The sequence below is a fragment of the Manacus candei genome, unplaced genomic scaffold, assembly GCF_025592945.1.
Source record: "Manacus candei isolate 608988 ecotype Guabito, Panama unplaced genomic scaffold, ASM2559294v1 h1tg000010l, whole genome shotgun sequence".
NCBI lineage: Eukaryota > Metazoa > Chordata > Aves > Passeriformes > Pipridae > Manacus > Manacus candei.
The window spans coordinates 3,508,810-3,522,449 of record NW_026138058.1 but is presented as its reverse complement, the minus strand read 5'-3'; the positions used below and the strand labels follow the sequence as shown (position 1 = coordinate 3,522,449).

The window sequence follows — 13,640 nt, the reverse complement described above, 5'->3', positions numbered from 1 at the left end:
AATTTCTGAGTCTTAGCATGAGAAATATTAACTGAAATAACCATAATAAAAACAAGCGTACCGAAGTAAGATGATGTGCTCAGGTACTGTCTGGTGCCTCTTTAAAGCATTTATGACAGGTTTATGTCAGTCTGCATGAGGGTACAGGTGACAGGCAGTTTGGCATACTTCATGAGATAGATTAAGGGCATATGGACAGTCTTAGGACTTCAGAGGAAGGCAAACATGGTCTGGAGTCCCAAAGTTATATTAGAAAATCATTACCAATTCTATGGTTCTTAGTCCTAGATGCAAACACTGCTCTATGGCGTAACACAAAATTCTGCTCCAATACAATGGCAGCTCCTGCTAGCCATGCTGATAGTATTGCCAGTGTTACTGACATTTATCTATGAAGTTTTGCAATACTGGTAATACCTCAGGTACTACGTAAAGCATGTTTATTGAAAGCATTAGATTTCAAGAAATACAGGCTAACGCTATGGTGCCTCCCCTCCTGGAGACATGGGTAGAATTTCACCTTTTCCCCTTCCTGTTTACTCAATTAATGTGTTGTTCTTTAACACCTTCCAAGCCCCCCCTTCTTTGTAGTTTTTGGCTGAATTTGGTCAGTGGTTTTATCCCCTGTCTACTGGCCCATGATATGCAGATAGAGGGTTCTGAGCAGTCACAGAGGTAACCAAGGAATGGAAACCAGGCTAAAGGGTCATGAATCTCGTAGTCACTGTGTATACATAGAGGGTGCTTTTGTGATAGATTCCTAGGAACTAAACCTAATTTACTTTGGCCAAAGTTCTATTCTAAACAAACAAATCAATGACAGTTTAGATGATCAATAGCTTTCCAAAAAAAGGACTTAACAGCTCTTAAAAAATGTTTTCACATTGGTAAAGTTCAGTAGCATCTCTGGTGTTGCCAAATGAATATTCTGCTGGTTCAACCCACTGTTTATTTATTAATAAGATTAGGTGTATCTGCTATACTGAGAAGTTTCAATTATTTTTTTTTTAATCTTGAGGTAAAAATTAACTGATAAAAGGGGAAAACTCGAAACTGCCTCTTTGTTTTTGTTTATCTGTGTTACAAAGAATTTGCCCTTTTTCTTTTTTTTTTTAGTTATCCTTTTGATCTATTTGCTGCTTCATAACTACAAGATGGTTTTTGTGGACATAATTAAAAATTAAAGAAAGATGAACCATGTGATCCTCCCTATACTGTGACATGTTTCTGCTCACTCTGCATCACCTCTCCTGGCAATACACATCCCTTCTTTTCCTTAAGTGATGGAAGGATCATTTCTCCTGCAAAGGTTCCCCACCCCCCCACCGAGGCCAAGCAAGATTGTTTATCTATTGGTGACATTTTATAGACTGCTTTCTTTCATAACAACAAAAAGCTGAAGCAGCGATTGAAATAGGATTGCTGCTCAGTACTCTGTGCTTCTGAACAGATGAGACAGGCAGGCAGGACATTGCTGCCATCTTAAAAGGGATTAAACCGTGGTCTTGCTTACTAATGGCCCACAGTCACTTCTTCCTGCCATAACATGGTGTGGTTTGACCCCAGCCAGCAACCAAGCCCCACACACCCGCCTGCCCACTCCCCCAGGGGTGGGATCAGGGAGAGAGTTAGAAGGGCAAAAGGTAGAAAACTCGTGGGTTGAGATAAAGACAGTTTTACACGGGAAGCAAGATCTGTGCACACAAGCAGAGCAAACCAAGGAATGAATCCCCTGCCCCCCCATGGGCAGGGTTGTGTTCAGCCACCTCCAGGACAGCAGGACCCCATCACCTGTAACAGTTACTGGGGAAGACAAACACCATCACTCCAAATGTCCCCCCTTCCTCCTTCTTCCCCCCCCACTTTATATACTGAGCAGGATGTCACATGGTCTGGAATATTCCTTGGGTCAGTTTGGGTCCTCTGTCCTGGCTGTGTCTTCTCCCAGCCTCCCATGCACCCCCAGCTTCCCTCCCCAGCGTGGCAGTATGAAAAGCAGGAAAGGCCTTGGCTCTGTGTAAGCCCTGCTCAGCAATAGCAAAACCATGTCTGTATTGTCAACCCTGTGTTCAGCACAAATCCAAAACACAGCCCCATGCTAGACACTGTGGACAGAACGAACTCTGCCCCAGCCAAATCCAGCACACATAATGTTGCAGAGACTTGTTTTTCATTCTTCTTGTTCTATCTTGTAGGTGTGATTTGCTGGGAAGCAGATACAGGTGCCTGTAGGTGTTGATGCTCTCGAGACTCACTGTGCTCTGTAGAAATGAAGGGCTCCTTCCAGCTTCATTTGCATTTTGGACAGCAGAGGGCAGGTGTTAGTTTTGCCTGAGTGAAAGTTTATCGTGTGGAATGGCTGTGTGTGTACACATGATGAAAGTGTGCTAGAGAGGGCTACAAGGAGGCAGTATAGAGTGCTTAAATATAGGTTATGCTTTTTTGTGCCTGTAGGAAATGTTTTTCCAGTAGAATATTTTTTTTTTTTGCTTTTACTTAAAAACCCTGTTGTTTTGGCCAAAAAATGTTAAAACCAAAATTAAAATGGTATTGGTAAGGTAAGAAAGAGTTTCAGTCCAGGAACATTACCATATACCCACATTTCACTATACAGAAACCTCCTGTTATCTTCCTGTCCTCTCGTTTGACTCTCGTCATGATGTCTGTGAACATTTGTGTTATTTGAATCACTGCACAGCAGACAGACATGTATATTTCAGTACAAAATTTTTGCAGTAGAATTGTTTTTGCATTAACTGTTGAGTTTTTAGTTTAATTGCGCTTAAGAATTTGTAGCCACATGGCAATCCTAATGCTTGTAGCTAAACAACAGATTTCTGCCAGTTTAGATATTCTGATTAGGCATATGTTAGTCCGGTGCTGTGCAAAAGCAGGCAAAGTATTTGCCCACTGTTAGGTGCAAAGTTGTGTTTCTATGGGTAGAGGTTCTTGCATTTGGGTGGAGGAGCAGCTTTAGTAGCACAAAGCACTACTGTGACACTGTCTTGGTAGTTTAGACAGATAAAGTGCTGCTGGTCAAATTAAAGCATTAGTTTAAGGATGATTGCAGTTCATGGTGGTCAGTAAAAACTGTTAGACAAGACAGTTAACAGGTTGCTTCAGTGGCACAAGATAACTTCATAACAGTATGGATCATACCTAGTCAAAGTGAATAATAACAGCAAACAATCAACATGTGTACAATGCTAACGTTGAATGTAATGACAGTGTTCTGTCAGTTTCTCAGATGTGCTTGTTGAACTTCCTGGGATAACAGCACTACTGTTGCCACCGGATAGTAAGGCTGATTGTTTTCAGTGCACTTGGTAGGATTTTTCCTTCTGCTTTACTTATTGCTCTGACAGACCGTCTCAGGCCACATGGTGGCTTCAACGTCCCTGTTTCCTTTCTCCCTTCTGGAACTGTCAGCTGGTGTCAGTGTCTTTGCCAGTGGCATTTCTCCTCCACCTTTTCATCCTGGCACCGGTGCTTCGTTGTAACCCAGTACACGGTCAGCACTGGGCAGTTCTGGAATTGGGCTGTTGATGCTGAATTTCTCACCAAACACTCATAGCTGATCATTTTCTCCCATTCTGAGATAGCTCCTCTGACCTGCATACCCATAAATTGCCTGTGCTTAGCCAATGGGCTTCAGTTTCTTCTTGTCTGTTCAAGCTCTTGCCAAGTTTTTGCTCCAGCCTCTCTGTTGGTCATCCTTGCTTTGTTGTTACTGAAATCCCTAGGTCGCATGCCCGAAGTCCTTTGGAGAACTGCTGACCCTCAGAATACCAACAGTTTTCATGCTTTCTCAGTGTTAATCGTACTGAAGCTTCTCAGGGGCTTGCCCTGCTTGAGCAAACAAAACACATTGCCTGAGGGTACCTAGAGAAAGTTCACTGTATGCTTTTGCTACAGCAAGGAAATATACAAGTTGACCTGTATGACAGTAGAGCAGTAAACACACCTTTGTCTCGATTCCTCTGCCACTCTAAACATTTTTTAGTCTTGAAGTGCCTTTCAGAGTTAAGGATGCTTGCCTTCCTTCTGCTCTGCTTCAGTTCATGGAGCTTAAAACAGTTTCTCAGTCTTCTCATCTGCAGCCATTTTACTTCTTGCCTTTCCTCACGTTACTAGCCGTGCACTTTGTACACTGCAGTCCAGTTAAGTGAACATTTAAGCAGCTATTTAAATCCTGCCACCCAGCTCTGCCTCATTATCATGTCCTTCACAGATTTGCAATCCTGCTTTCCGTACCTGGTGTTTCATCTAAGGGTTACTCAAATGCAAGGAAGACAAGCAACCCAACCAAGAAAGGAATGCATCCTGAATAGATGCATGCCTGTGTGCATGCCTGCACAACTGCACATACACACTTGTCTGCAGATGCCTCTTCCATTTGACTGTGGCAAGCAGTGAACCATCACTTCTGGTCAGATAACAAGCAGCATAACTGTAAATGGGATACCATGGTAAACTCATACCAGCTATATGTGCAAATAATACAGAAGTAGTTCTCATTCTCAGTTCACTGGGAATGAGTGCTGTGAGTGCTGCTGTTGATAACCCTCCACAGGTACTCTTATACACTACTGCAGATGGGTTAGAATTATTTCAGCCCTAAAGCTAATCGACAGTGGGTTTGCATGTAACCCCTTATTTGCCAAGAAAACCTGTGTGGTTTGGCAGCACAAGTTAATGGGTTGTGTTTCAGTGTGAAGCTGATGCAAGTGGGTATTAGGCACACTTACTGGCCTGTGCAATTCCTTTCCTCTTCCTCTTCATTGGAGTCTAAAACTGATCTGGTTGAAAAAAAACCCCAAACCCCAAAAAAAACCCCTGACCATTTTTACTGTGTTATTCTTCAGCCAGATGCCACAGCGTGCATCTTATGGCAACATGGCAAAGGTGACACAGTCAGTGACAGGAGGGAGGGAGCAGTCTGAACAGCTCTGCTGCTGCCACCAAATCTCTACACATAAAGCCAGAATTTTGGTCTGATGTGCAATATAAGAGAGAGATGGTAATTCATACTCCCTGGTTTTTTTGGTTCTTATAATTTTGATGATAACCTATTAATTAGGGGGGGGGGAACTAGTGGATTTGGGAAGGTCAGGGTTTTTTAATGGACTTCTGCCTACTCAGACAAGGTACAGTTTGCCCTGCCTGATGCCAAAATGTACCACAAAGTGCACTGCTTTATCCTTTATCCTTTTGCATTATCCCTTTCATTGCTGCTCTTCTTGCCAGAATTTAGCTATCCTAATAAAAGAGTAAGTGCTGGAGTATAAATGTGGTGGTAAAGCACATATTTGTATCTACACTGTATAAATAATAAATAATTTTTTCATGGATTTATAAAGGAAAATATAAATGAAGCTATTTACTTTTTCATAAAAATAAACTTATTTTGTGAATGGCAGCCAACCTAAGCAATCTTGTACAAAAAGTCAGACACAGCTAAGATTCCCAGACTTGCATTTGGATTTGGAAATTGGCAATGAAATTTGACTCCTGTTGAAATCAATAGGAAGCTCATGAAGTCAGAGCTCATATAGAGGGTTTTTTTTTAAAGCAACTTTGCAAAACATTCCTAGGAAAAGAAGATATGAACAGAATAAAAATAAAGTACTCAAAAAAAACTTTTAAAAAAATCAGCAGAACAAAAATAGAAACCTTATTACAAAGTAGAAAAGAAAACTACTGAATTATTAAATGCATTTCATGAATGAGAACCAAAAAGATGCTGGGTTAACAAGTAAGTAAATGACTGGCTTCCAATCTAAGGAAGACAGCAAAGAAGTTCTTGCATAATTTGTCACTGAACTAGGTTGCTATTTACTTTCTTGTCCGAATCTCTAGTTTTTCTGATTGTTTGAAGCAGAAACACCTGGAGACACTTTGACATTAATGCACACATACCCAGAAGCAGCATCATTTCCATCAGTGTGAATGTATCATAGGACCAGAGAGAATGTTATGGGCCTCTAATTACATCATTCACAATGAAGTACAGTTTGTTGAGCATGTCACAGTTTGTGGACACAGAAGAAAACATGACTGGAATGTATTTCTTTGGGAAGCAGAGTCCCTCTCTAGGGTGATGCTCCAGCTGGAGTGTGGTCCCTGGTGCAGAGGGTGCCAACTTGGGACAGAGAGAAAGAGGAAAAATCATGGAAACACAGAATTGTTTAGTTTGGAAAAGGCTTTTTGGTTACAAGGGATGTCTGTAGCAGGTGTAGGCAGCAAAACAGACATGGCTGAGCTTTTGGTTGTGTATTTGGATTGTGTATTTTTTAGAAAATACATCCCTTTTACACTGCTGCTACTTTTCTTTCTCACTTCAGGGACTGGCTTAGAGAAATAAATAATTTGCTATAAAATTTTAGGGGTTTGCAAGAGTTGGTTTAGTGTCAGTTTGCAGATTTTAATGCACTTCCCTGCATGATCTTGCCTTGCAAAAGCTTAGTGTCGTGTTCAGATTTGGGTATTATCTCAGATCCATCTTTTCTCTGAACTTTTATAGTGTGTTGACTTTTAACAGTAGGCCCCCAGGAACCACTAATGGAGCAGGAGGAGTTACAAGTTTCATTTTCTTCCAAATGTTTCATGTCATATTTCATTGGGTGAATGTGCCTTACGACAAAATTGTTTCAGTGTTCTCAGCTAGCAGAAAAAAACATCCTCCTTGTTTAGGGTCAGCTTCTGGCTCAAAACGTGAGCATCTGCACAGAAATGTGTTGGTGCATTTCAGACCTTAAATTTTACGTTCTACTGGTGTAATTTAAGTTTGAAGTAGCTCATTAACGATTAACGATCGCTGATTTTGGACAGTAATACTTCCAAGAACGTGGTTTTCCAGAGAAATAACTTGCAAAGCCGCAGATAATGCTCCCATTTCCTGGCGCAGCCCACTCTTAGCAATAATGTTGCCACGGAAACAGCAAAACTCTGAGCCCGTGAAAGAGAAGGGAGATGGGGGCAATTTACAGCACATTTTTTTAATTGAAATAAATTAACTGGAATTTGTTAAAATAGTTTGTTGGGTTTTTTTTTTCAGCTTGTTTGATTTTTTTTCCCCTTTGTATGTGTTTGTTTGTTTGTTTGTTTGTTTGTTTGTTTTCTGCTGGGGGAGGACCATAACCTTTGCCCGCAGGCCTTTGGGGGTTTTTGGTGGTGGTCGTGTGGTTTTTCTTGCCTAGGACAGTAAGCTGAGGTCTGACTCAAAAACCCAGTATGAAAAATAGTGATGTGAGCCCAGTCCATGTTTTTATTCCTGCGAAATATTTTGAGGTAGAGGTAGATAGTCATGGCACTGATGGGAAGTTCAGTGCTTCTCATTTGTTCTCTCAGCTACATGATAAACCTCCCTTGAAATCACAGTAAGATGTAACTGAGCTCTGTATGCAGGTAAATCAGAGAAAGAGAGGAATACAGAATATGATATATTCAGTATGTAAAAACAGAAGAGATCAAATTGTTTAGAAATATTTTTTTCTTAAGAAAGTTATATCAGACTTCTTTTCAGCTTGCCTTGATGTCATCTTGCTCCTCTGTTACCTAGATCATCTGAGGTTGTCTCACACAAAGAAAGCTGGATTAGGCTGATTAATAAATACATGGGCAAGAGATTTCTGGTATATGTCTAGCTTGGGCCGTGCAAAGAAAGCTGGTATTTTTCCTTCTGAATTAACTAATCAAGAGAAGAATGTCCCTACAGGATATTAGAAATCTTTGTCCTATTGAAACTTTTTTTTTTTTTAATGGAATTGACCATTTGTTAGTATTGAAGATTCTGCAAGAACATTTACTAAAGCCCAAGCATAAAAACTTGTGTCCATCATACTACAATGTGAGGAATAGCATCCTGTTTGCTGATGGCTTAATGTTACATCACAGTAACAATAATTGTTTGGGGCTTGTTGTAAAGGGATGTCAACCATGATGGCCTTATGGCTGCTTTTTGTATAGTATTAAAACTCTTAGCAACATCTGTGTTTGTGTTTCTGGGCAGATTCACTGTTTCTTTTAACTTAGCTACCCAAATTCACTTTGGATTCCCTCCCCCCCCAAAGACACTGTCTTCCATGTTTTTCTTAAATCCATTTCAGTCCACAAGCAGTTTTACTGCCACCGGGCAGACACCCTGGAAATGCAAATAGTCTTTCAGCAGAACTTCAACAGTTTTTATTCAGATAGAGAGTACGTTTGACCACAGTGTGTTACTGCAACGAGGTATATTTGCCAAATCTGATTATGTGATTAACATTTCTCTAAATATGGGCCACTGAAAGTCACCTTTTTTGCATTCAGGAGAATTTCTTACTACAGTTAGAGGAACACAGTGGTTGTACTCCCTGTGTTTCCTCTTTATGGTGATCACACTTTCTTACCTGGTTTAGCTTGTGCATTGACAATGTCTCCTATGTTTACAACTGCAGCAATTTAAAACCTTTTAAGCCTCAACAAAATGTAGTTTCTCCCTCTGATTTTGTCCCCAGCATCTGTTTTTTTTCCTACCCTTTGCTGTTAATACAAATTACTTTCTTCTGAAATACAGTCTGCAAAGGTAGTGAAGGTACAGTAGGAAAAAGATGTTGGCTGTGGATATGACCATGAGTGCTGCTTGGAGGAAAAAAAGGAGGAACAGTGACATGAAACAAGGACTGCACCAGGATGAAAGGAGTGTCCATGAGAAAACAGAAATGAAAAAGAAAACCAACAGAAGTTGAAAAAGAAGTTTGAGATGCCAAAATTACCACTAGTTCATAAGAAATGCTGTACTTTGTCAGAGGCAGTGCACACCACTGTGTATGTATTTCTAGGATTATATATTACTTTGCATTTATTAACATCGAATTTCCACCTGCCATTTTATTACTGGGTCAGCAATGAAGTCATAGTTCCACAGCTGTTTGTTAATCATGGTGGTTCATAGCCCTGCAAAAAAGGAAAGAAAAAGGCTCATTTTCAACTTGGATCCAATTTATGAGCTGCCTTAACATAGGTTTCAAATAGAGATAAGGAAGAAATGGTGGTTTGAATGTCTTGCTGTCTGTGATATGGGCAGCAACCAGCTTGTTGAAGGCAGGTGTGGTATAGTCAGTGTGCAAGCTGCAGGCATGGTGTTGGAAATGCCAAAGACATTATAAATTCTTTGGCAATAGCTAGAATGAGCTAGATCCTAATTTTAATTGGAGTTTGTGCCTATAACATGGTCTCCTTATTTCATTTATTATTTCCCAGAATTGGATTTGAACCTGCTGCCTATGTAGGGCAAAATTATGCACTGTTTCTAATCCCAGAAACTGTAAAAGGCAAGGTTTTAAAATGTTCAGTTCTCCCCGTTTAGGGCTGGATTTGTAAAGGAGACAGTTCCCCAGCCAGACACTGAAATAAGCACTGGATTTCAAGCACTGGGTAATGCAGTGGCTTCTAGTCCTCTGCAGTGCCTAATATCAGGTTTCCAGAGGAGCTCTACATCCAACGGAGGTCTTGGTAGCATTTCTGTGTCCAGCGAAACTGTCAGAAAACAGACCTCTTGCTGGTGCTCTGGGAAGCTTTTGTCTTCTAGCTTTCCCTCTGCCCTCCCCCCCCCCTTCAGTGGACCGATGATCATACCATCGTTAAATATTTACTGTGCTAACAGGGTAAAAAAGGGGTAAATAAGTCCATGCATTTTTTTTTTTTTTTCAGGCAGGGTTTTGGCTTTGTTTCGTGGCTGGGTTTTTTATGTTTTGTTTGTTTGTTTGTTCGGTTTGGGGTTTTGTTTGTGTGGGGTTTTTGTTGCTGTTGTTTTCGTTTGTTTGTTTGGGGCTGTTTCTCACCGGAGGTCTGTGAAGGCGAACCTGCAAAACCAGTGAATCTGCGGGCGCACGCAGGGAGCAATCAAACATCAAACGAAATGTGCGCATTCATGTTCCTGTCCTGGATGTAAATGAATTGGCTGAATGAACACAGTCGGGGAGAAAACCCAGCCCCGACTCCGCGGTTTTCCTCACCTGCCAGCCCTGTGGCCACCCCGGGCATTTCTCTGGCGAACACCCCGTCTCCCACGGGGGGCTTTCGCGACCCGCTCCCGTCGGCTCACACGCCGGCTTCATTTTCTGGCGTTGCCGCAAAAAAAGGGTGCCGCCTGTGCTCGAAATGGGATCTTCCACTATTTAGCAAGGCTTTGCTGAATGAGTCATCAGCGCCGGCTGGTATTGGCTGGGCTGGTGAGCACCCAAGGGATTGCCTGGCAGAGGCTGCGAGGCCTCGCTTCATTCACAGAAATGTGGGGATGCTAGCCAGCCCTTTCATTCACACGCTCAGAATCTCATTCACATTTTGCAGTCTCGCTAGCCGCTTCTAATGAAGACAGTCGTTCGGGAGCAGTAGGGTTTTCTGGGCTGTAGAGACACGTAAAAATAGGCTGTGGTGTGTATACTTGCTGTTGCTGTGCTAGGAGAATGAAGAGAGGAATGCATGCTGTGAGGATGCTGTAGCAGGTTTGCAGTGTGGTGATGAAAGGCTGTTCTGCAGATCAGTAGAAACCTGCTTTTACATTGACTAAGACATTGCCATTATTCATCACTGCTGGGATAAGAGGTGCTGATTTAATTCAATATGTCATGAATATACTAATTAAATACCTGTATTTGAGCTGGCTGTTTCACTGTATTTGCACGTTGTATACTGCAGCCTTTAGCAATGGGAGGAGGAAGGAATTCCATAGGATTTTTTCCTTTAAGTTGTGCTGCAGTTAGTCATGTATTTAAGAAATAGCTTTGCACTGTGCAACTTTTCTGGTCTGAATTTCTTTATAATGCAGTGTATTTTCCTACATCCGAAAGATGTTTTGCAAAGCAGATTGATTTATAGGAAAAAGCCATATGGCTTGTGATGGGCATTGTGTGTCACAATGCTGTACATATTTTGTCTTTAAAAAAAAAAAAAGTGGGAAACATTAAATACCTGCTTTCTGCATGTTTTGCTACTTCTCAGATCAAGTGTTTTTGACTAACATGCTAAATAAAGACCATTTTTTTTTGTTTTTCACTGCAGGATGTCAGTTTGCTGCTCTCTGGACTTTTTTATATTATTTCAGGTTTTCGAGTTTTTCAGAATTAAACCAAACATTCCAGTGAATTGAAGATCTTCTTCCTGTCTTTCTTCAGAGTGAATATCAGTGGTGAAAGAAAAAAACATCTGTTAAGCCTGTTGTCAGACATCAGAAAAATGCTTTTCTTCACACATAGGTACTTATGTAATTCCTGAATTAAAATAGAATGTTCTTGTGGAGTAATGGGGAGAAGGATTTCTTTGTCGAAATTGGGATATAACAGTTTCTGTGAGGGACAGCATTGACAAAAAGGCACTGTTAGACTGCTTTTGTGGGAGAAAATGTCTATATTCCTTAGTTCTGTCATCTGTTCTGAAAACCTTTAAGGTGCCTGTGTTTTGTTGCAGGCACAGGAGAGAAGGGATATATGTATGTAAATATTATCCAAGTATTTGCTATCTAATTGCGATTTCTTTATAGATTCACAAATGTGTGAGGTGGAAGAATTTTAACAGAAGAATAAAGTGTGATGTTTCATAAAGGCTATTAATTCAGTTTTGAAGGTAATTGCCTTTGGTACTAAAAGGGTGGTGGGAGGGGATACGAATTAAAGGTTGAAAGGAAATATCTGTTTGAGAAGATAGGAAAAGGAAATTTGAGAATTGATTGGTAGCTAGTGTGCTGTAAGTGGGTGGATGTGGTTTTTTTTTTTTCCTTCTCTCTCTCTTTTTTTTTTTTTTTTTTTTTTTTTGGCTACAGGAAGTGATTTGCAGTGTTCACAGCCTTTTGTTGAAAAGGGTCCTTCTCATTTGTGTGAGTCATGCTTTTGCTGTGAGCGAGTTGGCAGCTCTAAGCAGGACTGGGATCTCAGTCACAGAAAACTGTTACTTCACCCAACCTTAACAGGGAACCAAAAGAAATTGCTTAAAAATATACTTTTTTTTTTCCTGCTTGTTTTTCCTTATACTCTTTGATTTTTTTTTTACCCCAAAATCTTGTTATCCGTCCGTGTTGTTATGAATCGTGTGCTATGCTAGTGCAGGCATCTCCTGCCTTGGCATCAGATTTGCCAGAACATATGCAGGAGAGCAGATAGAAGGGCATGCTTCAACGTAACAAGTATAACCGCTTCAGGAATGATTCTGTGACATCAGTTGATGATCTTATTCACAATTTGTCCATGAACAGCAAAGTCTCAGCAGTTGCTACGACTTCAGCTTCACCTTCGTACCTGGTCTCAACAGAGGTTCTCCGCAAGGACCACGAAGATGGACCCACCACCCTGTGTAGCCTTATCCATAAAGTGTCCCACTTGAAACTCTCTAGCACAGGCAGCCTTTTGGGTATCAAAAACCTCTCCTCTGCAGTAAAGGAGCTTGCTGTCTCCAAGTTGCAGGGAAGCTCGAGTGCTTCTAGTTCAGCAGCAGGGGCTTCAGACAACACATGTAACCTTGTCTCTGCCACTTCGTGTTCTCAGCAGGACGCGAGCAAGATGAGTATGGGGAAAAAGGCACGGTCAGAGGAAATGCACCTGGGAGGTGAAGATTGGAATCAAAGTAGCAGCTTTGTCAGTAAACCCTCTCGAGGATGGCTGCACTCGAATGAGAAGATCCTGGGACCTGGTGTGACGTACATTGTGAAGGTTGGTCTGTTTTCTTCCATTCTCTGTTTTAATCAATGGAAAATCCTCTGCTGGTTTTGCAGACAGGCTAGTCAGGCTGAAAGGATCTCTATTTGTATATTGCTTTTTTGGTGCATAATACATGGAATGTAAATGCAGGAAGGCAGGGTTGGGAAGCTGTGTTAATTTGTTTCATTAGAGCAAACCTGCAAATAATGTTCTACAGCTGTGTGAAAATACTGTTCCTAAGCTAAAAGCTGATTTTGTTACTTTTTGGTTTGGCTTTTTTTTCCTTCTTCTGAATTTAGGTTTTCAGTGTTATCTAGCATACTGTATATGTCTTGGATACGTAGCCTTTCAATATGTCTGGTGCAATATACAGGAGGAAAGAAGGAGCCCTTGATGTGAGAAAAACTGTTAATCATGCATGATTTTTCAGTTTGAAAATACCTCTCAGGGCAGGTGTGTTTCTAAACTGAAATGATATTTGAAATCTTAGGGAAGTAAGGCAGAGAGCACAATTCTTATTGTGTTCCACAAATAGAAATACTGTAGGGGGTAGAGCAGGAAAATGCAGCTTGTTTTACATAATGAGGATTCAGCCACCTTAAATGTTATTGCTCCTTTCAGTTCATTGATACAGCATGTCAAGAGCAGAGGTTTTTAGGTTTACAGGGTGATATTTCCATATGCTTTGAAAGTATTTTGAAACCACCTGTTAAATTAGAGCCTTCAAGAGAAGGGTATGTGCAACGTTTTTTGTAGTTAGGTAAGATTCTGGTTACACCTTTCAGCATAAAGTTTCAGTGCAGAAAGTATAAAAGTAACATTATTTTCCAGGATTTGTTCTTCAGTTGCCATATTTTATTTGCCAAGTGGCTTTTGTATTGAATGTTAAACTGTTTTGTAACAGACTACCAATATTACAGGTCTATTTTTAATCTCATCTTATTTTTGGCATAAGAGTCACAGTGTGAC

General features: G+C 40.8%; 1 protein-coding gene across 13 annotated transcripts in view; it reads left to right on the top strand.

The window, feature by feature from the left end:
- Positions 1-13,640, top strand: part of SHC3 (SHC adaptor protein 3) — a 94,457-nt gene that overhangs the window by 24,556 nt on the left and 56,261 nt on the right. For 4 of the 13 annotated variants that reach the window (XM_051777361.1, XM_051777355.1, XM_051777351.1 and 1 more), the window contains 3 exons: positions 11,044-11,237; positions 11,522-11,604; positions 12,519-12,683. In XM_051777361.1, the coding sequence (XP_051633321.1) occupies positions 12,534-12,683 (150 nt within the window). In that variant the 5' untranslated portion in view covers positions 11,044-11,237; positions 11,522-11,604; positions 12,519-12,533. Of the gene's footprint in view, positions 1-9,377; positions 9,418-10,272; positions 10,588-11,043; positions 11,238-11,521; positions 11,605-11,809; positions 12,684-13,640 lie in introns of those variants that run through there. The other 9 variants (XM_051777358.1, XM_051777354.1, XM_051777362.1 and 6 more) reach the window with 9 other exon arrangements.